We start from the raw sequence: 21,786 nt of genomic DNA, 5'->3' as shown, positions 1-21,786 counted from the left end.
GAGGTATTTCATTCTCTTTGGGCACGGGCGTGGGCGTTAGAGAGGTATCGGGCAGAGAACTGACTTATAGTTGAATACGGTCCGCTCTACGAGCGCCGTCACCGTTTGGGGAACCTTGGTCGAAAAAGGGACGAGCTGGCTAGCATGATACAAGAGAGCGTATCGCTACAATTGGGGAAGGCGAACCATGCTCGAAGTTTGGGCACGTGTCTTCTTCTATTTTTGGGCCGCCCCAACGTGGCGCAACTATGAACTTATCAGACATAGACTAGATGTCAAAAGACAGCATTCATCATATCCAACCACCCATGGGTAATATTTTGTTGCTCAGGTCCTGTCTGTACTGTGCGGAAGCTGTGGGCTAGGAAACAGAGATCTCGCAGAAAGAACCAATCAAGGTTCGAGAAACTCTTTGGGAACCCCCCAAATCGTCTATAGTAGGAAAAGCGCCGATGCTTCAAATTAATAGCAGGTTTGTTGGACTGGACTCGGGGTGGCCACAACCGTAACCTCCGGGAAAACGCCGCCTTTGTCCGCGCAGAAACCAAAACGCCGTGAATAACAAATCACAATCAACCGCAGTGCTCACCCAGGGATATTGTTTCAGTCCAGGCCCTTCCAACGCCGGTATAGTTTCTTGTGTTGCTCAAAAAACACCATGGTGCAGATTGTCTGTGGTCCGAGGCGGATGAAGCTGGGGACCCAGCCTCGGAACATCCAGAGCAGACCCTCCTTACGGCTGGCCTCGGAGAGAAGACTTAGGACCGGTACTTTTCCTCCTGCGCTCATGATCCGCGTCTTAATGACGTCGACTGGGGAACAGATCGTCGTGGCCACAAAGCCCGCAGCGAGCGAGGAGGTGAAGTGGGTGCCGAAGTTGTCCTTCATGCCCAATCTCTGCAAACAGAATTGCTTGAAAACGTCGTAGGAGGTCAACTGCGATGCCGTCATGAGTAGTGCCCGTGTGCTGTTGGCGCCGACGCCACGGAAAATACTCGCGGGCCCTTCCTCACGGGCCATGCGCATGAGGCCATCTAAGGCGTGCTTGTAGTTGCGTTGGGCTTCGGGCGGCTTGGAGGCGTCGGACTGCATGCGGACGTTCAATACGTCGCCTGGATTTCCGGCGATGCCACCAAGGAAGCCGGCGGTGGAGGACATGAGGACGAGATTGAGCAGAGATTGGCGAGGCTTAGGGTTCTCGGGCGTGGGTATTGGGGCGAAGCGGGTCTTGAGGTCTTCGTAGATGCCGAAGCGCACGGTGGAATAGGTGAGTTGGCGTAGTAAAGCAGCGGAAAGGCCTGCATAGAGGCCCAGAATGCCCTGGCTGCGATAGACAAAGGCGAAGGTGCCCAGGGTGGTTTTGGGTGCGGAGGCTGTCCGGGTTTGGAGGCGGACTTTCACTGTATACCGGAGATTAGTTTAATGTGGTCAATGGAGAAGTTCAGTATGAGCAAGCGGGTACCCAAGTCAAGAGGATGGGTGACTACCGCGGCCATGGATGCAGCACTCCCTCCGAACCAGAACGGATAGTGCAGCGCAGGGGATTTGGCCTTTTGCAGCCTTGAGCTGAGAGCAGCATCTTTGGCGGTAGGGGAAGCGATTGTGGACATAGCTCCATTGGAGAAGCAAAGGGAGGTGGAACAATAGAGGAGAGGAAAGAGAATGACAAGCAGGTATAGTAGGAAGCGTGGTACTACAAGTGGGAGTGGAAAAAGGTACCAGGGACGGGTTTGTGAGACAGACTGGAAAAAGGCTCTTGGGAAGGAGCTCCGAAGAATGGAATTGGGAGACGGCTGGCAACGGGTAGCAAAGAGAAATTCGATGACGAAGAGGAGGATGTTTCGAGAGAACGCGACATCAGTTTCGAGAAGAGGACAAGCGAAAGCGACTTCGGCCCTGCGGGTTTTCGAGATGAGGAGGTACTAGCCACACTAGCAACACTAGCCATGGCACACTAGTATAAACTAGCTCGAACGGATAATTAATTATTCCTGGCAGCAAAGTCGCAGCTTGGAGCACGTTGTTAATCCGCAGCTTCACTCCTCACTCTTTACTCCTCAGTGTTCTGGCCCTGCGCCATCTCTCAATCCAAGGTCAGTTGCTTCCTCACTGGCCAGTACTTGTACTGCTCCTTCCCGAGAGCCCCCCTAATTCGGACCATGCGACTTCTCAAGACAGGAGCGTTTGTGCGGCAAGTGCGATCTGCCCGCACCTGTCGCATAGCTCATTCTTCCTCCTCTCCCTCTAACAGCGCTCGCCTCACTCCTCCCCCTTCAGCTGTCCGATGGTCGAGCATCCAGGCCGCTCCTCAGTCTCAATCTTTTCCTGAACAATCGGTCGATCCTTCTCGAGAAGTTGACCCTGCAAAGACCGCCGCTCAATCCTCTTTGTCCCACCCTTCCGAAACAGACACTTTCAAACAGCACCTTCAAAATCTAGGAAAAGAAAACCAAATTATACACGAGTCTAGAGAGTCAGGTTCTCTCATCCTAGGCAAGCCCTATGTGTTTGACTACACTACAAATGTCCCCCAATCCATCCTCGATCTTGTTGGTCGCAATTTGTACGACAACCCCGATCATCCTCTCTGCATCACCCGAAAATTGATCGAATCATGCTTTCCATCTCCCGAGTTCAACCATTTCATCCAAGGAGACCCAATTGTGACCGTGCAAGAGAACTTCGATGTCTTGGGATTTCCTCAAGATCACCCTGGCCGTTCCAGAACTGACACCTACTACGTCAACTCGTCTCATCTTCTGAGGACCCATACCTCTGCCCATCAACATGCCGCCTTCAAATCTCTCGCTCTCGAGGATTTTACGTCCGGCTACACCATCTGTGCCGATGTCTACCGCCGTGATAGCATCGACAAGAGCCACTTCCCTATCTTCCACCAAATGGAGGGCGCAAAGGTCTGGGCTCTCGATGGCAACATTACTCAAACCAGATATAACCGAATGCTTGCGCGCCAGCAGACTATCTCAAACGATTTGGCGAACCTTCCAAAACCTGAATTTCTCCAGACAGAGCGCAACGCTCATTTCGACCCCAAGACAAACCCTGTACAAAAAGAGCATGATCGAGATGAGACTATTCTGTTAGTTAGTCACCTCAAACGCAGCCTTGAGCTCCTTATTGAAACCGTCCTCCGCGCCGCCCAAGCTGCCTCCGCCCGCAAGGCCGTCGCGAATGAACCAATAAAAGCACGCTGGATTGAAGCCTACTTCCCTTTTACATCTCCTTCTTTCGAGATTGAGGTCCAATGGAACGACACTTGGCTCGAGTTGCTAGGTTGTGGCATCGTACAGCAGCCCATCCTGACCCAAGCCGGCTTACGTGAACACGTCGGCTGGGCATGGGGTCTAGGTGTCGAACGTTTCGCTATGCTGCTGTTTGGTATCCCCGACATTCGACTATTCTGGTCTACGGACCGCCGATTTTTGAAACAATTCTGTCGCGGTAGAATCACCCAGTTTGAACCCTTCAGCAAATATCCAGCTTGTTACAAGGACATTGCTTTCTGGATTAGCCCTACCCCGGCCACCGGTACACCTATGAATGCTAATCCAGTATCTTCAGGTGTAGCTGCAGCAGCAGGAGGTGACTCAACAAAAGCATCTCTGGCCGAGACTCAACCTGCCGCCTTCCACGAGAACGACATCATGGAGGTGGTACGTGATGTGGCTGGCAACCTGGCAGAAGATGTCACCTTGGTCGACGAATTCGTGCATCCGACCAGTGGCCGAAAGAGTGTTTGCTACCGAATCAATTACCGCAGTCTGGAGCGAACTTTGTTGAATGACGAGGTCAACGCTTTACATGATGAAGTTGCCAAAAGAATTGTCGGATTACATGGTGTCGAGTTAAGATGACCTGGGCAGAAAATCCCTTTTTGACTGTAATGTAAAACCCCGCCCCGTGGCGTGTATAATAACTTCGAAGACGAATTCTCCTCTTCTTTCACCAATCGACATATTAAGAGGTACGGTCACGTGAAGAAGTAAAGTTACACCCAGACGGAACATGTTAGCCGTCGACCCCTATTTTCCACTATAAATATACAGGTGCAGCACTCCGCTGGTGGTCTCTAATTTGAACACTTTCATGCTTCCCATACGATACGAGAAATGCCAGACCAGCAAACCCATCCCTCCCATCTCCACATACACGTAACATAACGTAGCATCCGGACCGTACAATACATAATTAAGTGGTAGGTGATTGTGGAATTTATCTACCACACACGCCTGGAGGGTCTAGGTGTTTCCCTCGCAGATCTGTGACATGGGTAGGGAGATATGTTGGTATGATGGCCGTTTTGGGTTTGTTTGGATTGGAATAGAGCCTGGGGTTTTGTGTCTTCGGTAGATTTTAGGGTTGACCTTGGTGTTTTGTTGGTTGGTTTCCGTTTTCTTCTTTCTGGTACACTATCTTAGGAGAGTCTGTTCGGGGATTCGAGTGGGAGGCGAGAGGTTGTGATTGATGGCAGTGGTATTGGTGGTGGTATTACCGTGTCGTGGGCGAGGTGAGGCGAGGCGGGATGGCAAGGCGAGGCATGAGAGAGACCGGGGGACAGCAGGAAAGGTTTTGGCTTCATCTTCATCCAGGGTTCGAATCAGGGTGTCGACTAGACTCAAGCACTTATCCCAAAGGTCCATTCCTTGTGTTGTGGGCCGGTTGACGCCTCCGCCATCTCCTTTTCCTATTCTTCGTACGGCGCTTATGAGTTCTTGACGACGCCGACCTTCGCCGCGCGAATGACCCGTCCATGCAACTTAAATCCCTTACTCTGTACAAAGAAGATGTCGCCGTTCTCCTTGCTCGGATCCTTGCTGAAGAACGTGGCCTCGTCGGTGTTGGGGTCAAACTTGCGGCCCTCGCCTTCCGTCGGGTCGAATTTCTCAAGCCCGTGCTTCTTCAATGTCCCCAGGAGGATCTCTTCGGTCATTTTCAGCCCGGAGTAGAGACTTAGGAGGTCCTTTTTGGCGTCGGCGGCGTCGGCGGACGAGGATGAATCCGCGATGGATTCTTTGGGGACGGAGGTCAGGGCGCGGTCGAGGTTGTCTATCGAGTCCAGGAGGTCGCTGGCGAAGCGTTGGATCGCGAATTGCTTGGCCGAGTCCATGTCTCGTTTCGTGCGGTCTTGGAGGTTGCGGTAGTCAGCGACGGAACGGAGGTATTTATCCTATTCACAGGGTATCAGTTTGTGTAATGAAAAACCTCATATTTTCGGAGCGGGACTGATTTGGTGAATCCATCAAGCCCGGGTCAGATCATACCTTGAGATCTACTACTTCCTTTGCCATATCACTATGCTCTTTCTCCACCTTGGCCAGGTGCTCCTCGGCTGCTGTTTTGGCAGTCGCTTCTGAGGAGGATGCAGCATCTGCGGTGGGCGTTGTCGCGGTGGCGTCAGCGGCTTTCTGTTCGGAATCCGATGACTGCCATCGTCTCCCTAGTATCCGTGATGTCTGATAGGTGGGCAGTGCTACTCGGGTTGTAGGGGTGAATGATGCAGTAGAAAACGATGCAGACCGTTGTATCAGTGCTACTTGGGGCAGTGATGTCGAGGTTAAGGATTCTGAAATGTTGCGCGCTTGGCGCAGGAGCTGTTTTCGGAGCATCATGGGTATGTGTAGGGGAGACTGGGGGAGAAATTGAATTTCAAATCAGATGCGAATTACGCCGAATCGACCTTGATGATAGGAAGTGTTTCTAGTTGAATTAGAATGCTAACGAAGGGAAGAGAACACGCGTGTTGAATTGCAAAATGGATTGCCGACCTTCTTGAGCTCCATTTTTTGGGGTTTTTGGTTCAACTTTCGGCCTGAAATCGGGGTCCAAGGCTCCAAGACTCTAAGGTTGTGCTGACATAATCAAGATTCGACTTTCAGTGGGTGCAGCCTTGCCCCCCGTGTCGACGCAGTCTGAGGGTACTCAAGCGATTCATTCCCTTATTGTTGGTATTTACGCCCTCTTCCCGTTCTAGCACTACTTGAACAGATCCCATTCCTTGATGAGGGCCTCCAACAGGCAATCAAGAACACAATGTGATATTTATTAACTTAGCACTGCCTTCACCCTTGTCTATGTGTCGAATATAGCAGTTCCGAGGCCGAGAGAATCCCGGAAATTGTCATTTGTGGCTAATTCCTGGCCATTGCCGCTGTAACATCCTAGCTGCTGTCCTGATGCCCAAGGCTCGAGACGAGAGGCCTGCTTGCTGCTTTGACGGGCAGGTAGAAGGCTCGGAATGCCCAAGCCAGCGGCAGCTTGTATCTCGGCGCACTTGAGCCATGATTGACCTGGTTGTAGCCATACGCGGGAAACGCAACTCCTATCTTCTCTGAGATGTCTGGCTTTTCGGTCAGAATTGTATGAGCAACGCTTTGATGTTGCCCAGTCGGATGCGCATGACCTGAGGTGGAATTACGGCTACTGGTGACTTGAGCAAGATCAGGTTGTTCTGCCGATCCAATAGCTCTCCCTATGGAACAAAGGATATTTCCAATCACAGCCACCGGGTAAGTAAATGGGCTTGGCATCAATCGAGATGCGGCATTAGGCTCTTTCTTATGTTCACTCAAAAAGAGATTTTCGTCAATCTTGGGCGGGATGAATCTTTCCACGCCTTGACGGCCATAGGAGTCGACAATTCCATGAGTGTGCTCTGTTCGGGAGACTTTAGTCCGTCTCTTAATGAATATCTCTTCAAAAACGGCCGCTCCCTTGGCATGAAGAGAATTGGGCCGCACAAGCGAGATGAGAAGCCCAAAGACTGCGGGGGGGCGTAGACTTGACGAAGCATCTTTTAGGAAGCAGGGGATGCTCTCACTAGTCTCGATTGGAATGAAAAGCCCTGGCTCAGCGTTGGTGACGCCAACACATACATAACTAAGAGGACAACATCCAGGTTGACCAATGGCGTCCGTGGTGCAGTAACTTCCAACCGGGCAGCAATTACCTGGGACAGTACAAGGCATCCGACTTGCGGCGCAGACCGCTCGGTCAGCTAAAAGAGAGGCCGGGAACGGTGAGTACGTCGTGGTGGGACTTAGGTTAATTTGAGCGGAGAAGCCGACCAATGACTTCGAAGAGTGCCGTGGCTGGTGGGGGCTTATATCTGTTACCGTCAGAATTAGAAACCGTTGAAAGGATCTGCGACACCTGCCTGCGTAAGCTCCGGAGAGCGCGAGCGTGTTCGATAGTATTTGGAACTTCATACTGCGATCGACTGGTGGTTTGAGTTGTAGGTGGTGGAAAAGAGATGCACTGAGGGGAAACGGTTGAATTTATAGATAACCCAACGAGGCTGAGCCATCAGAGCCTCACCATTGACACAGCAGTATGAAGCACCGGTTCTTAATCCTCTTGGCCACGACTATCTCCTGCGTTTGTCAGGATTCGTTTGTCTGCAAGCACAACACCTGATCTCTTGTGTATGACCAGAAATGAAGGCGACATTGAATGAAGAGTGATATCACGGAGCGGAGATTTACCAATCGCTGATAGTATGAGCTGGAAATGATGTGTAATCTTCGTCCATATGGAAGCTAATGGGACCCGCTGGAATGCGTTTGTGACAACATTGGTTGTGGCAGTCTTGCCCGCTCAATGAAATTTCTGAATCTCGCCAGAGGACATGCCGGGGAACATCTTAAGTAAAGTAAATAATTCTCCCAGATCAAGATAGAGCGCGAAGTCAGCGGGAACTTGGGTCGGTGACAATGACATGCCTGGCTTGTGTTGTGCCCTTGGATCAGTGTGACATTAGTGAGCTTCCATGGCGTTTCGCCGCATCGTCTAGCAGTCTGTGTAGGCTGTGCGCAATCCGCGTGGCTATGAAATCTTGTGACAGCCAGAAACCATTGTACAAGCCCATTTAAGTCGCTCAAAACAAGACGAGTGCTGAATTGTTCAGTAGCTTAGGTCCCGTGGCGGCGATCACTTCTGCAGCAATCCCTTTTATTGAGCCAGGGTCGTCGACTTTCCAGTCTTCCCAACCACGAAGATCCTTCAAATTCTTAGCACATCTAACAAGAGAATGTGACTTACTAAGTAGCTCACCTCTAGCTCGATCAATGTATCTCTTACCACCAATCGCCAATGATCAAGGTCAAGTTTCTCCACCTCTTCTTTTGTCAGGACACCTGGAATGTTGTAGTCGAATAACGATCCTTCAGGAATTTCTGCATCCTCATCATCACTGTCTGCTTCGTCAAGCTCAAGGTCCTTGTCGTCAGCGAAGGTTTGAGCTCTGTTCTTCGTTGTCTCTGGTTCTTTGTTGTCCTCGACGGTAACCGGCGAAATTAAGACTGATGGTACTAGGTTATTCTTGCTGTCACCTGCAGCTGGGGCGGTTTCGCGGTCGCGCGAGGGAGAAACATATTGCCGTTGGTCAAGTTGCTTGCGATAGTTGTCATCAAAGAGATTCCAATCGAGGCTCTCGGGATCTGGCGGGTGTAAGAAGGTGAGCACGTAGAGGAGGACAAGGGACACTACCTAAGAAATGGGTTGGTGAAAAGCTGGCCTTGTATCGCATTTTGATACATGAGTGAATATAATAGCCTAGTTCTCGGTAAGCCTGTGTGGAATGCTTATGAAAGGCAACTCACCCATATAATAATACTCATAGCGTGCTTCTACGGCAAGGGCAATCTCTTGGAGAGCACTAATTTTACCCCAATCCCAATGTTGATATTCTGGATCATAACTGTTTCATCAGCTGACAGAAAGGCTAGCCACATGTCGATGTCACTTACAACAAGTAGACAGAGCTCACAGCATGGGGTAGAAGATCAAGCACGCCGACGGCAACTAGCTTGCCATCAATTCGATAGCACTGATGATAAGAACCTAGCTTTAGTGTATTCCCACTAATTTTCAACACCTTTCGATCCAGACCTGAACACAGAAAGCGTTTGAAAGCCGATTCCCCCCAGCGGGAGGCTGGGTCATGATGGATTTGGAGCTGATAGTTCAAGAAAATCCCATACCTGCGAACATTAGTTAACCGCGCCCAAAACAGTCATGTTCACAGACTTCTCCTTGGTGAAGCTGTCGCCTTCAAGACTGATCTCGAGTTTGTGTGCTGGTTCGATCGGTTTACCGCTTTTCTTCCCAACTGGCTTCTTGACGATGTTATATTCTGCTTTGTGTACTGCGGTAGGGAAGTCGAACATATCCCGCAAACGACGTTTCTCGCTGTCAGACCAAGTCAGTCAGGTTCCAACGTTCAATGCTCGTCTCACTCGCTCTCTGCTTTGTGGGCACAACATCGCAGCCTGGCGCTTGTATTCCGGACCAAGGATATACCGGTTCAACTTATTGATACAGGAGCGCTGATTCTTGTTGGCTTTGAATTCTGATGCTTCCAACCTGGCTCTGCTGTCAATCATAGGACTTGCGATGTCGGCATGGCAAGTCGAGTACCTGATTGTGTAATGAGGGCAACATGATCTAACTAGGTCGGGCTTATAGTATAAAGTCCCAGACCGTCTCCAGCCACGATCCATCAACTCTTGATAGTGGTCTACTCTCATGGCGTCACACGACATGTAGAACGAGGAGCCTGGTTCGATGACACATTCAGATAAAAAGGAAAACAGACAGGTTTGGGGGAGACTTACTGCCCGTGGTATTCTTGCAGTAACCACAAGAATGCTTCCTCTGGTAGCCTGTGAAGGAGGATCATCGTCAATGATGAACTTGTGCCAGGCTTCTCAGATTGGGCGAGCCTTGTGCCTGGTACAGCGGCTAAGAAATCACCACATACCCATAGGTCTCAGGAGGGAGATTTCGTTCGGCATTATAGCCGTGGACATGAACTAGGGCTTCAAGCACTTCTCGAGTATGCAGTCTAGTAGAAATGCAGCAGACCCAATAATTCCATCACACGACCATTCGGATGGTCGACAGTGGAAAGAAGATGGAGAGGAAGTCAGGTCACCTGACCAGACGCGGAACCAGACAGACAGAAATGACGAGTTTACATTAGATATCTGCGTCGGAAGGACAACGAAGGAGGCCTGTCAAAGTGGGATATGCACACGACAGGCCCAAGGCAACCAATTGCCGGAACGGTCAGCTGGATTTGTGTTTCCCCCAGCGTGGGATTGCTGGGTGCTGGGCCTGCTGGCAGCTCGCGTGAGCAAGGGAACGGGTGGGAAATGCGTGATATGGGAGTTTGGGAGGGAAACAAAAAGGGAACCGAATGGGAAAATAGACCAGTATAAACGTTGAAATAGGCACGTGTTGGAGCATCGTGTGCTTCAGAGGAAAGAGTGGTGGAGGCATGGCCAAATGGCAGGAACCACCCTGCAGCTGCTGTGGTTCGCCGTTCCGGTAGTCCAGCTTCGTTAGCTGCGTCGCCTGCGCCTAGGAGCGCCCCGCGACCCTAGAACCAAGAAGCTGCGTGGGTTCTTGCTCTTCAGGGAAAAGCGTACTCGCTGCCATGCTCCGCAACCATTTCTCAGTCACTTTTGCCTCTATGGAAAGGTAACCCACTGGCTCCCGTACTAATTCTACAACACTACAAAATCATGGCTGCTCCCGACCTTCAACTGTCTCTGCTTTGTACGTCCGACCTCGTCCCTCAGCCCCGTTTCACACGGGACTGAAGGTTGCCCTCCTCTATTCTTGCGCTCTACCGCAGAAACCCCTTCAACAACGTTCGCCATGGGTCGTCTTTGATCCTCATCCCATTCCCTCCCACCCCGACCGCTACCTGTTTTCTTCTATTCCCGGAACAGCTCGACAGTGTTCCACGTGCCTCCTCACCGTCTCTTTACACGTTCGCTTTTTTCCTTCCTGGCGGGCAGGAGTTCACGTTCTTCTCTTCCCTGGCCCTTTGGCCGTGGCCTAGTCAGACATCAACGGCTGCACCCATCTTCAATCATGGCCAAACAGTTGTCGATGGTCTCGCGAAGCGGCTCGGACAACCAACGTACATTGCATTCACCCTTCCTCTTTCTGGCCTACATACTAACAGGCAAACAGGCTACGGATCAAAAGGCGAGAGATTGGTTGCCGGTATTGTCCCTTTGTCCTCAGACAAAAGCAGAGTACTTCTCATTCAGTCCACCCGACGGAGTGGTTGGGTTCTACCAAAAGGCGGATGGGAACTTGATGAACCTACAGCATCAGCAGCTGCTTGTCGGGAAGCTTGGGAAGAAGCTGGGATCCTTTGCAAGGTTGAAAGAGACCTGGGCCACATCCTGGATACGAGACCCACCGGGGCACTGTCCAAGAACGCACCAAAAGCCAGTTATCACTTTTTCGAAGCGACGGTTACCGAAGAACGATCAGAATGGCCAGAGAAACACAAGAGGACTAGACAATGGTATGCCTATTCACAGGCAGTCCAGCTCCTGCACTCAAGGCCTGAGCTGCTGGAAGCCCTCAGGAGAAGTTCGGTCAAAAAGTGAGAGATATGGAAATGCAGGACACACATAGAGTCCCTGTTGGCGGCGTTTTCTCTGGAGCAAGTCTCCAAATCTTTGCATCTATGCATTAGCCCTACCTAGACCTTTCTCTGAGCTTGATATTTGCTGGTCGGAATGCTCACTTACTAGTGGCAAGCACTTGAGTTGCCTTTTCATGGGATCTAGGTCAAACATTATTAATAGACCATACAAAATGCTCCTAGCTTCGATGCGTTGTCATGATGCAGCTAATACTGGAAGTGGAGGAGACAATGATCATAAAGATAATACACCACAGCACCATGACCGTGGTGCTGTATTCTAGAACGACTGGCGCAGAAATTCGTCCACACGATCGTTGTTCTGCTAGCATTGATGGCCCAATTGATTCGCTGATCTATAGCACGATCTGAAAACTCTGGCTGGCATTGTTTGAGGAATACCAACCGCATGTGCATGTACAACACCAACATTGATAATGTGGGCTATCGGCGACAAGCACGGGCACGTCACAACCCATATACTGAATTGCATTCGACAGATGGTCACTGCAAACCAATAGAAAGTTTCATCAGGTAGATTTGTGTGCTGGCGTCGTTGTTCGAGATCTAATATGTACAGTCCATGCCTTTGTCACACTCTCTCATAGCACCCGCTCTCGCGTCGGCGTTTTTTCAAGTTTGCTACCGATCGTGTATATCTCCTAATGCTCCAAATCGACAGGGAAGTTTCCAGCCTCACGTTGGTCGTTCCATCTACCCACCCAGGAGCTGGGGCACAATGATCGGTATGCCAAATAAAACTATTCCAAGTTGTCAGCCATTCTCCGTGTCTCCCTTGTAGAGATCTCTCTCTCTCTCTTTTGGCATACCTGTCTGCAGGGCTTGAAGTCTTCACCCTTTGCAAGAATGCACTTGTGGTAGTCGACGTAGTTTTGCCAGCAGTGCTTGGTCCTAAGAAAGTGGTTTTTTGGTTAGGGAGGGGTCGGGATCTCATGGGCTTGGATTTTTTCTGAGGGTCTGGACGTACTGGTTCTGGTTGGGGAAGCGAGCGTCGTATCCAGCTATAATTCAATGGTCAGAGCCCTTCTTATATCGAACTTCGTAGAGGTTCAGAAGCCATACCGGTGACGAATTTAAAGGGCTTTGTCACGTTACCGCCGAGCTCGTCGGCATCAGGCATCTCGATTTCGGGCATATTGGCGGCGTTGAGAATGGTCGAAGCTTCAGCAGGAAGAGGTTTAGAGTATCTGCGGTCGAAGGAGGCGGGATTGTGATGGCCTGGAGCTGGAGGTGCTGCCAGAGGTTGCTAGAGAGTGGTCTGAGGGAAGGAAGGTCCGTTGCCTCGTCTTGGCATGCACGAGCCCACTTTGGGATTTATACCACGCCGCTTTTGGAATATCCCGCCTTCGAGGCCTGTTCTTGCACGGTGACGCTGGTGAAGCTCCCTAGGGTGGGCTGAGTTTCTCGGTCCTGTTACAAAAAGTACAATCAGCACCTGTATATTCTGTACCAATCATGCCCACTCCGCCCGCCATAGATCCCGAAAGATATCAAGGCGGTTTTACAATCGTCCTTGTTGGCCGGCCTGGAGATGCATCTACATATGTTTGTATGTAGCGTTCGAGACAAAATCCTCAAATACTTCGTGCGGCACAGCAGGACATGTGGAAAGTAATAGAAACAATATTTCAGGCACCTACTTCTACGAGGTTGCTGTTGATCGTGGACGTCCGCTTTAGCAATACCTATAATACCTCACCTGATTTGGGACTCAGGGCCGAGTACAGGGCGGCAATTACCGGTTTCCTATCCCGGCAGCGGATTAGCGTGGCCTTGATTGGACGCTTGGAACCTCACCTGGAGCTTCCAGTTTCCGCAGTTAAACAACTCCAAACCACATTACGCCCCTTCAGCTTCCTTTGAACGCCAATTCTGTAACCTCTCCACTCCTTGTAATTGCGACACGATGAATACTACAACCCTCTTGCGAATGCAGCCGCTTCGGGCAACTGCATTCCGACAGCCAGCTTTTCGGCAAGCCGCTCTTAGACAAGCCCGACCCTTCCACAACTCGAGGGCTGTGTTTAGAGTAAAGGTGGGCATTCGCAACAGCTTTGCGACGTTTGGAGCTAACAGGTGCTACAGGAAGAGGAACAAAGTGGTACGCGAATAACGCCGGTATTCTCACGAACAGAACAAACTGACCCGCCATTTACCCAGCCCACACAATTACCCAGAGACTCAAGACCCTCAAGAAGATCCCCCCGGAGTTGCTTCCTCTCGGCGTCGTCATTGCGTACGTGCTAGAAGACCCCGAAGGATCGAAAATCGTCTGGCTTACATATGTTTAGCTTTGCCTTGTTCGCTGCCACTTTTGCGATGGGACGAAAGCTGTTTACAGATAAAACACTCCGCCTCCACAAGAACCCTCCAAAGGAGCATTGAGAAGGACAGTATTTTCGCCAAAAGCCAGGCGCAGAATGACGAGGAAGAATTCTTCCACTGTTGGGCCTTTCAGATTGCCGAGCATGGGATTACCACACTGCTAGGACGTGTACATATCAAATCAAAACATCTTCTGATATTGCAAGCAGCATGTCACACTAGACCGTTCTCCATTCCCTCTTCCACTAAACCTTGACAATCAGCCGCTGGAAGCTGTTTCTCATCTCTCACATCTGCATGGTATGCTACTGATCCAATCTCCTGCTTTGCGATGCTCGCTATCGCTGGGCTCTTGACGTTGAGCCCTGTGCAGGTATCATCAACTGTTGCAATGTCCTGTGACATGCTCTGCCGTTGAAATATCTCGACTCTCAGGTAGTATGTGTGGGCTCATCTAGGCCGGCCGCACGCCTTGAGGACCAAGCATAGTTCGTTTTGCTGTTTGCAAGTGTCGTAGTCACATTGTCATGAACCTTCCTTGAACGAACCCTACCTCACTCTGGTTTTGGCCCTGCAACATCTAGACCCTCTAGACCCTGCATAGGATCTTCTGGCTTGTCAGCCCTTGACTGCTCCACGGCTTCCCTGTCATTTGCTGCTGCAGAATATTTGGCAAGATATCCTTCCTGTAGGAACTTAAGCCAAATGCAATAAACGAACAGAATACTCGAGGTGATGCTCTCACCTGTTCCCAAATAGCGGTCGTGCTCCCAAGACCAGACTGCCCGGTTTCTTTCCTGTCTGGCTTGGCCATGGCGACTTTGATCACCCGGCCGTAGAGTTCGCTCTGATCCATATTGTCGATTGCCTCTTGCGCATCAGTAGGGTCTTCAAATTCAACATAGCCAAATCCGCGATGCAAGTCAGTAGAGGACGGTGCTTCTGGCTTTGGCAGTGTGATATCAGATATTTCACCGAATGGAATAAAGGCTTCTGATAGGGTTGTGACTGTGACGAGCTGCGTATCAAGTCCACCCACATAGATGGTGGCGTTTGGGCGACCTGGCTCCTCTGCCATTTTTTAGGGTATATGATTGTGCGAAACAGGTTGGCTCTATTGTATCGTGGATGGGACATCTGTTGAGAAGATGCAAGATTCACGAGGTGGATTGAAGATCACGTGATCCAGTCGCCCTCTCCCTGAGGGCCTCCTGCCCCACGAGTCATGCACCACAGCACTAGAGTTTCAGTGTATTTCAGTTCAGGGATGACACTTGGCCGATTGCGGGCGCCGCTTTGTGGGATATCGAACCGTGTCCCAAAAGTTGAATACCGAAGAGGACAACCTGTTTGCTGCTTCACCCGATACCACTTCCCCTGCTTATCTGTTGGTTCCATTGTGACTTTCTGCTGCATGTTTCATTCCTCTCTTCTCCCCATCCGCTCCCTCTCTTAATTTCCCTTAGTCGACGTCGTCATGGTGCGAATCCGGGAATTACCACGGACTGCTGCGTTCGCGTGGAGTCCTGATGCTTCTGCACCATGGATTGCAACTGGGACAAAATCGGGAGCTGTCGATGTCGACTTCAGCAATGAGACCTGTCTGGAACTTTGGGATCTTGCTCTGGACACTCCTCAACAAAGCCAGGAATTGCAACCTGCAGTTGCACTTCGCACCGAAACTGGGTAGGTACCATATCTAGAAATCTGTGATCCTGTCTGATCTTTGCTTGACTCAGCTTCCACGATCTCGCATGGACTCCTGCACAAGAAGGACATGAACGGGGCATCATAGCGGGTGCGTTCGATAACGGATCCCTAGGCATTTGGGATGCAGACAAAGTTGCAACAAGTGCACCTGATGCGTCCCTTTTCGACCACAAGATACACAGTGGTGCAATCAAGACACTACAATTCAACCCTAAAATTGAGAACTTCCTCGCAACAGGTGGATCCAAAGGAGAATTGTACATTTCAGATTTGAACCATTTGGACACGCCCATCCGGCTGGGCAGCACCGCAGCTCGAGCAGACGACATCGATTGTCTGGACTGGAACAAGAAGGTTTCCAATATCCTTGTGACAGGAAGTAGCGGAGGCTTCGTGACAGTATGGGACATGAAGACGAGGAAAGAGAGCCTGACGCTCAACAACTATCAAAGAAAACCTGCCAGCGCAGTAGCTTGGGATCCAGAAAAACCTACACGGCTGATCACTGCTGTGCCCTTGGATCAGGAGCCAGTCATCCTGGTCTGGGATCTCCGGAATTCGAATGCGCCTGAGAAGATACTTCGCGGACACGACTCTGGAGTCTTGTCCCTCTCGTGGTGTCCCCAGGATAACAACCTCTTATTGTCGTGTGGCAAGGACAACAGGACAATCCTATGGAACCCGCAGACTGGTCAAGCTTATGGCGACTACCCAGTTGTCACCAACTGGACTTTCCAGACTCGTTGGAACCCGCAAAATCCTAATTTGTTTGCTACAGCGTCCTTTGATGGCAAGTTGCAGGTTCAGTCACTGCAAAATACAAATCCTAGTAGTACCCAGACCGATCAAAATCAAGTTACTGATGGTGAAGATTTCTTCTCCAAGGCCCAGACGCAACCGCAGACATCATCTTTCTCCCTACCAAATGCTCCGAAATGGCTAGAACGACCTTGCTCTGTATCCTTCGGCTTCGGTGGTCGAATTGTGTCTGTCAGGCAAGCAGATCCTGGCAAATCAAGAACATCTAAAGTCACTATCAGCAAGTTTGAGGTGGATTCAAGTGTTGGAAGCGCCACTGAAACTTTCGAGAAAGCTATTCAATCTGGAGATCTCACGGCCCTGTGCGAGGAGCGAGTTGCAGCAGCGAAGTCTGAAGATGAGAAGGCGGACTGGAGAGTCATCGAAACCCTCGTTTCCAAGAACCCCCGAGAAGAACTTGTCAAATACCTGGGTTTTAATGACAAGTTAGAAGATGTGGTAAACGGTGTCGAGGAACCAAAAGCTACCGAGGAGCAGAAACCATCCGTCAATGGCTCATCTAGATCTCACAAGAGATTTCAGTCTATCTTTGCCAGTTCGGCCGATGGCGATTTCCTCGCCGAACTTGCCGCTACCAAAGGCACGAAGACCAATAATCCATTCCAGATCTATACAGGGTCCGAATCGGAAGCTGATAAGAAGATCACACGAGCACTCATTCTAGGTCAATTTGAAAAGGCACTTGACATTAGTCTACAAGAAGATAGGATCGCCGACTCATTCATGATTGCAATCTGCGGAGGGCAAGCGTGCATCAAGAAGGCTCAAGAAGCCTATCTGGCAAAGCAAGGCGATGGTCCAAACTATCTTCGTTTATTGGCATCGGTAGTGGGGAAGAATCTCTGGGATACAGTTCACAATGCCGATCTGTCAAATTGGAAAGAAGTCATGGCCACCATTTGCACTTTTGCGGACGAGAGGGAATTCCCCGACCTCTGCGAGGCTCTAGGTGATCGAATTGAGGAACAAGCCGACGATTTATCTGCAGTGGGTCGAAAAGATGCCTCGTTCTGTTATCTGGCAGGCTCGAAATTGGAAAAAGTGGTTGCCATCTGGATCGGGGAGCTCAAGGAGCACGAGGAAGCAGGTGCAAGGGATGGAGACGCCTCGTCAGCCTTCTCCCTGCATGCTCGAGGCCTGCAAGACTTGATCGAGAAGGTTACCATTTTCAGGAAAGTGGTCAATTTCAATGACCCTGATCTATCCAACCCTGGTGACTGGAAATTGGAAGACTTGTACAGCAAATATCTGGAATATGCTGACATTGTCGCCGGTTCGGGTCAACTAGAAGCCGCACAACGATACCTCGATCTTCTACCAGAAAGCTATCCAGGCTCGGATGTTGCGCGAAGCCGGATTCAACAGTCCAAGAAGAAGGTTGTGGTACCAGCTTCTGTACCTCAGGCTAACACTACACCATCTAGAACGAAGCCGCTTCCACATGCCACCTCCTATCAGGCTACTGCCTCATACGGTGCTCCCGCACCCTCGGCGCCAGGTCCATCGTACGGTGGCCTCCCTCAACAGCAACCTGCAAGTTCCTATGCACCGCCAACTGCGAATAATGCACCTGTCAATCCATATGCCCCGGCTGGTGGATATCAACCTCCGCAACAGATGAGGGTGGCTCCAGGCCCTCCCCCACAGTCTTATGGCTTTCCACAAGCGAATCCAATTGCCCCTCCGCCACGGTACAATCAATCACCAGCAATTGCCCCCCCATCTCAAGATAGAAATATGACAAACTGGAACGACATTCCCGAAGGCTTTGTCAAGCCTCCAACTTCGAGAAGGAGCACACCCAGCGTTCCCAATACAGCAAACCAAATTCCCCAGCCGACGCCACCGCCTTCGTCGAGCACTCCTTTTGGTAGCCGGCAGAGAGCCTCACCTGTTCCTCCGCCCCCGAAGGGCACCGCTCCTCCTCCAAGAGTGACATCTCCTCTTGCTGGTGGGCCTCCACAAATGACTGAACGACCTCCCTCTGCAAATAACCCGTATGCTCCATCTCATGGTGTGACTTCGCCCCCTTTAGGTCAAACAATGATACCACCCCCTATCCCCCGGGGCCCTTCACCTTTCACAGCTCCCCCTTCACATGGCCCGACTGCCCCAAATCGGTATGCTCCCGCGGGAGGGACACAGCCATCAACAGCACCACCCACCCGGCCAAACATTGCCCCACCTCCGCAGCAAACCTCTTTCCAAGGCCCTCCTCCAGCGTCGAACCCCTATGCGCCTTCACAATCACCTCAACAATCAAGACCTAATCCATATGGACCTCCACCGACCTCACAAGCACCTCAACAAAGTAGTGCACCACCATTGCCAACCCCTTCCCAGCAATTCACCTCAGGACCTCTACCCACTAGTGGACCGCCACAGCCCATGCCCGCAAGGTCTGACACGTCAGGTTCTGGCAAGGCGTCTGCCCCTCCAGCAGTCCGGAAGCATCGTAAGTTTCTTGATCACATTCCCCACAGTATCTACATACTAACATCACTCCTCCCTTAGCCAAAGGAGACCGTACACATCTCCCACCTACTGCAAAATCCATATTTCAAATCCTCTCTGCGGAAATGGCACGCGTTAAAGCGAGAGCGCCCGCTTCATTCAGAGCCCAGGTGCTCGATACTGAGAAACGCCTCGACATCCTCTTCGATCATTTGAACAATGAGGAACTCCTGAATCCCGACACGGTCCAACAGATCGGGGAGCTGTCCACCGCTCTTCAAAGCCGCGATTTCCAACGTGCCAGCGAGATCCAAATAGATGTCCACACCAATAAGGTAGAGGAATGTGGCAACTGGATGGTCGGCGTCAAGAGATTGATTGGTATGTCGAAGGCCACCCCTTGATTTCCTTGCGGGGGAAGTGGAGGGCGCAAGGAATTGGCCTTTGTAGCAAGGAAAAGAGATGGGTTCTGTTTAGAAGTTGATTGGCCTTGATGCGGTTACAAACGAGGATATGACGGGGTGCATTTGGCTGAACGTTCTACGACCGACGGAAGAGATATTCAACTTTCAACGGGAAGGAGAGCATACTCGCGAGGTCAAGGAACGAGCGAGGAACGGGGATGCCAGTAGGGATGCCAACGAAAGAAAAATTGAATGAAGCACTGTGCTACCCAGGTAGTTGGTGAGAGTCTTTACTGAACTCAACTTGCGAGCCAGCACGATATTCCCTCCTTGTCTTTGACACGAGGTGCAGCAAAGACACAGTCACATAGATAGATAGCAACATGATGAACGAATGTTTTGAGTCAGCTACGGAGTCTAGATCCAAGGGTATCAGCGTTAAGCGAGGATTGGAGATATGCATTTCTGCTTCTGCAGCGCTAGAACATCTGTCTGGTGCAAGTATGTATGAGGTATAGAGACACAGGGGTCAGTTTCTTCGGCTTGTTCTTCAGTTCTGCGACTTTACAGCCATTGGGTCACAGTGACAGACGTGCCATGTTCTAGGCCTCTCCTTCGTACATGTTGAGCTTGGGAGTAAGGTTTCTCGCTCTGTTAAACACTTGAGCCTTGTTGCAATTACGGTCTCGGGTGTCAGCGTCACCTGCACACCATGACAGTACACCGACAGGATTAGATGTGGTTCCATTATCAATTTCTGGTCGACTAACGACTTGGGCTGTGCCCGACTAGTGTGAAATCTTCCTTTTCTGCTTATACGCAGTGGATTCGGGGAGTCTGGGGTTGAGCCTTGCCTAAAATTCCCTATTTGCTCAGCGTGGTTGCTCAGATGACTCCCATCTTGGACAGGAAGCACCTGGATCGTGGAGGACTTCCAATATAGCAGGTGTTATGTTCATTAATGGCCATGCATCCGTTTGTCATTTTGTGGGCAACGCGAACGGTGTAGGAGCCCTGGCTGTAGGAAAGTTCCTGGAACTCAGGAAGGCGCCTTTTAGCGACCTGATTTCGGCCTTGAATTTGGCGATTTCGTTATCTTTGGTGTTTGATTGTTTATTCTTTAGCGAGTCGTCCGGATAGTTCAAGGTATAGTCGACGGTGAAAGGGTTGAAGCTCGAGTCCATCTTGTTAAGCACACCCTGAAACTCGGTCACGCGCTCCTTTAGTCGGTCTTGGGAGAAGTGTGTGTTGGTGGATGAGAGGAGGGAGGAGAGGTCTGCGTGCAAATTCTTTAAGCGTGTTGTTTGTTGTGCGGTTGGGTCAGACGCAGATTTGTCTGGGGAGAAGTTCGAGGAGGAATTGGAGCGTGATCGCTTTGGAGAGGTTTGAGTTGCGATGTCCCGGTGAAAGAGCTCGGTTGGATCAGAATCAATAGATTCGAGATCATCATCATTTCCTTGCTCCTTCTGTCGTTGTAAAGCGGCGCTACTAGCAATGTAAGGGACATGCGAGACAACAGATTCGAGTTTGCTGTTGAGTTTCTCAAGGTCCTCTTGAGTTCCCTCAGCAAGTTCGTGGCGCGCCTCAGTGAGAGTTTGCAGCATTGGTTCGACGAGATACTTGCTTGCGCCGTATGTCAAGGCTGATATTCCTGCTAGCACATATGCAGCGTTTCTAAGACGATCAAGAGTGACAAGTGGTGGGGGCTTTTGAGGTTTGAGCAGAAACTCGGGATAGGTGATAATAGGAGGAATATCTCGCTTCGAACTGACTGCTGGTTGTGAAGGGACTGGCGCGGAGGGCAAGGATGGAGTCGATTGGAGTTCTTGTTCTCTCGTACTCGTTGTTTGGCTGCTGTCATGGATGGTGTTCATTTCTGCCGGTTGCGATTCGGGCTCGGTGTCGAGCGCTTTCCCTATATATTCCAACGGAACATCCTTCCTTTCTGAGGGTGCAACCTCACGCCCTTTCGATGCATCACGGTTTGAAGCGTCTTCCGGTAAGCGCTTGGCCTGCTCCAAGGAAGGAAGATCTGGGGAAGTGTCGGGGGCAGATGGATCATTGGTGGAGGCAGTCTGTTCCCGGGCGGATGTGTAGGTTTTTTGCCATTCTGGGATCGAAGGGCCGTTTCGTGAGCCTGAGTCTGCCATGCTGAAGATGCTATTGTGTATAGTACTGCTAGAGTAGGAGGGAAAGCCAAAATGTTGCAGGGGGCGGCGAATGCAGGACGGTGGTGACTTGACGAAAGTGCAAAAGCGCAGGTGCAAATGCCTCGGCTGCCACTTTACACAATGAACCTCCCCAGCCACATTTGCACACAAGAGCTAAGACTGAAAGGGAAGTTGACGCCACACTTGCAACTGGAACCCGCAAGGGGAACTGGAAAACAAAATGCCCAGACCTTGCATGCTGGAGTCAAGAATTTGGTCTGCGTGCCATTGCAGTCTATTTTTTACTGTGACCTTGAATTAAGGCCCGTATACACTCCCCCTACAAATTATCAGATCATCAGCAATATACCGTGGCCATCTAGTACGATATCATTGGTGTGGATTAGACAGCGAGGTTGAACAGGGTGATACGGAT

At 50.7% G+C, this 21,786-nt stretch overlaps 10 protein-coding genes across 10 annotated transcripts; 4 read left to right on the top strand and 6 right to left on the bottom strand.

Annotated features, from left to right (window-relative positions):
* Nucleotides 1–603: 603 nt before the first annotated feature.
* A1O9_05790 (uncharacterized protein) lies at nucleotides 604–1,610 on the bottom strand (the record flags this gene model as incomplete). The annotated part of the gene is made up of 2 exons (XM_013405005.1): nucleotides 604–1,400; nucleotides 1,463–1,610. The coding sequence occupies 2 exons, from the start codon at nucleotides 1,608–1,610 to the stop codon at nucleotides 604–606; spliced, it is 945 nt and encodes a 314-aa protein (XP_013260459.1).
* A 549-nt stretch (nucleotides 1,611–2,159) lies between these two features.
* Nucleotides 2,160–3,875, top strand: A1O9_05789 (uncharacterized protein; the record flags this gene model as incomplete). The annotated part of the gene is made up of 1 exon (XM_013405004.1): nucleotides 2,160–3,875. The coding sequence occupies one exon, from the start codon at nucleotides 2,160–2,162 to the stop codon at nucleotides 3,873–3,875; it is 1,716 nt and encodes a 571-aa protein (XP_013260458.1).
* An 848-nt stretch (nucleotides 3,876–4,723) lies between these two features.
* Nucleotides 4,724–5,627, bottom strand: A1O9_05788 (molecular chaperone GrpE; the record flags this gene model as incomplete). Its single annotated transcript, XM_013405003.1, has 2 exons — nucleotides 4,724–5,188; nucleotides 5,283–5,627. 2 exons carry the CDS (start codon nucleotides 5,625–5,627, stop codon nucleotides 4,724–4,726), a joined length of 810 nt encoding a protein of 269 aa, XP_013260457.1.
* Nucleotides 5,628–7,894: 2,267 nt separating this feature from the next.
* On the bottom strand, nucleotides 7,895–9,185 carry A1O9_05787 (uncharacterized protein; the record flags this gene model as incomplete). Its single annotated transcript, XM_013405002.1, has 7 exons — nucleotides 7,895–8,017; nucleotides 8,071–8,216; nucleotides 8,349–8,456; nucleotides 8,506–8,571; nucleotides 8,619–8,716; nucleotides 8,766–8,999; nucleotides 9,046–9,185. The coding sequence occupies 7 exons, from the start codon at nucleotides 9,183–9,185 to the stop codon at nucleotides 7,895–7,897; spliced, it is 915 nt and encodes a 304-aa protein (XP_013260456.1).
* Nucleotides 9,186–10,899: 1,714 nt separating this feature from the next.
* A1O9_05786 (uncharacterized protein) lies at nucleotides 10,900–11,429 on the top strand (the record flags this gene model as incomplete). The annotated part of the gene is made up of 2 exons (XM_013405001.1): nucleotides 10,900–10,948; nucleotides 11,002–11,429. 2 exons carry the CDS (start codon nucleotides 10,900–10,902, stop codon nucleotides 11,427–11,429), a joined length of 477 nt encoding a protein of 158 aa, XP_013260455.1.
* A 700-nt stretch (nucleotides 11,430–12,129) lies between these two features.
* On the bottom strand, nucleotides 12,130–12,623 carry A1O9_05785 (cytochrome c oxidase subunit 6b; the record flags this gene model as incomplete). The annotated part of the gene is made up of 4 exons (XM_013405000.1): nucleotides 12,130–12,228; nucleotides 12,298–12,379; nucleotides 12,456–12,489; nucleotides 12,551–12,623. 4 exons carry the CDS (start codon nucleotides 12,621–12,623, stop codon nucleotides 12,130–12,132), a joined length of 288 nt encoding a protein of 95 aa, XP_013260454.1.
* Nucleotides 12,624–13,394: 771 nt separating this feature from the next.
* Nucleotides 13,395–13,873, top strand: A1O9_05784 (uncharacterized protein; the record flags this gene model as incomplete). Its single annotated transcript, XM_013404999.1, has 4 exons — nucleotides 13,395–13,523; nucleotides 13,574–13,589; nucleotides 13,649–13,724; nucleotides 13,780–13,873. 4 exons carry the CDS (start codon nucleotides 13,395–13,397, stop codon nucleotides 13,871–13,873), a joined length of 315 nt encoding a protein of 104 aa, XP_013260453.1.
* A 494-nt stretch (nucleotides 13,874–14,367) lies between these two features.
* Nucleotides 14,368–14,891, bottom strand: A1O9_05783 (peptidylprolyl isomerase; the record flags this gene model as incomplete). The annotated part of the gene is made up of 2 exons (XM_013404998.1): nucleotides 14,368–14,499; nucleotides 14,559–14,891. 2 exons carry the CDS (start codon nucleotides 14,889–14,891, stop codon nucleotides 14,368–14,370), a joined length of 465 nt encoding a protein of 154 aa, XP_013260452.1.
* A 399-nt stretch (nucleotides 14,892–15,290) lies between these two features.
* On the top strand, nucleotides 15,291–19,200 carry A1O9_05782 (uncharacterized protein; the record flags this gene model as incomplete). The annotated part of the gene is made up of 3 exons (XM_013404997.1): nucleotides 15,291–15,499; nucleotides 15,553–18,797; nucleotides 18,857–19,200. 3 exons carry the CDS (start codon nucleotides 15,291–15,293, stop codon nucleotides 19,198–19,200), a joined length of 3,798 nt encoding a protein of 1,265 aa, XP_013260451.1.
* Nucleotides 19,201–20,180: 980 nt separating this feature from the next.
* A1O9_05781 (uncharacterized protein) lies at nucleotides 20,181–21,350 on the bottom strand (the record flags this gene model as incomplete). Its single annotated transcript, XM_013404996.1, has 1 exon — nucleotides 20,181–21,350. One exon carries the CDS (start codon nucleotides 21,348–21,350, stop codon nucleotides 20,181–20,183), a length of 1,170 nt encoding a protein of 389 aa, XP_013260450.1.
* Nucleotides 21,351–21,786: the final 436 nt, after the last annotated feature.

The sequence above is a fragment of the Exophiala aquamarina genome (assembly GCF_000709125.1).
Source record: "Exophiala aquamarina CBS 119918 chromosome Unknown aczIA-supercont1.4, whole genome shotgun sequence".
In the NCBI taxonomy this organism is placed as follows: domain Eukaryota; kingdom Fungi; phylum Ascomycota; class Eurotiomycetes; order Chaetothyriales; family Herpotrichiellaceae; genus Exophiala; species Exophiala aquamarina.
This window is presented reverse-complemented; position numbering and strand designations above follow the sequence as displayed.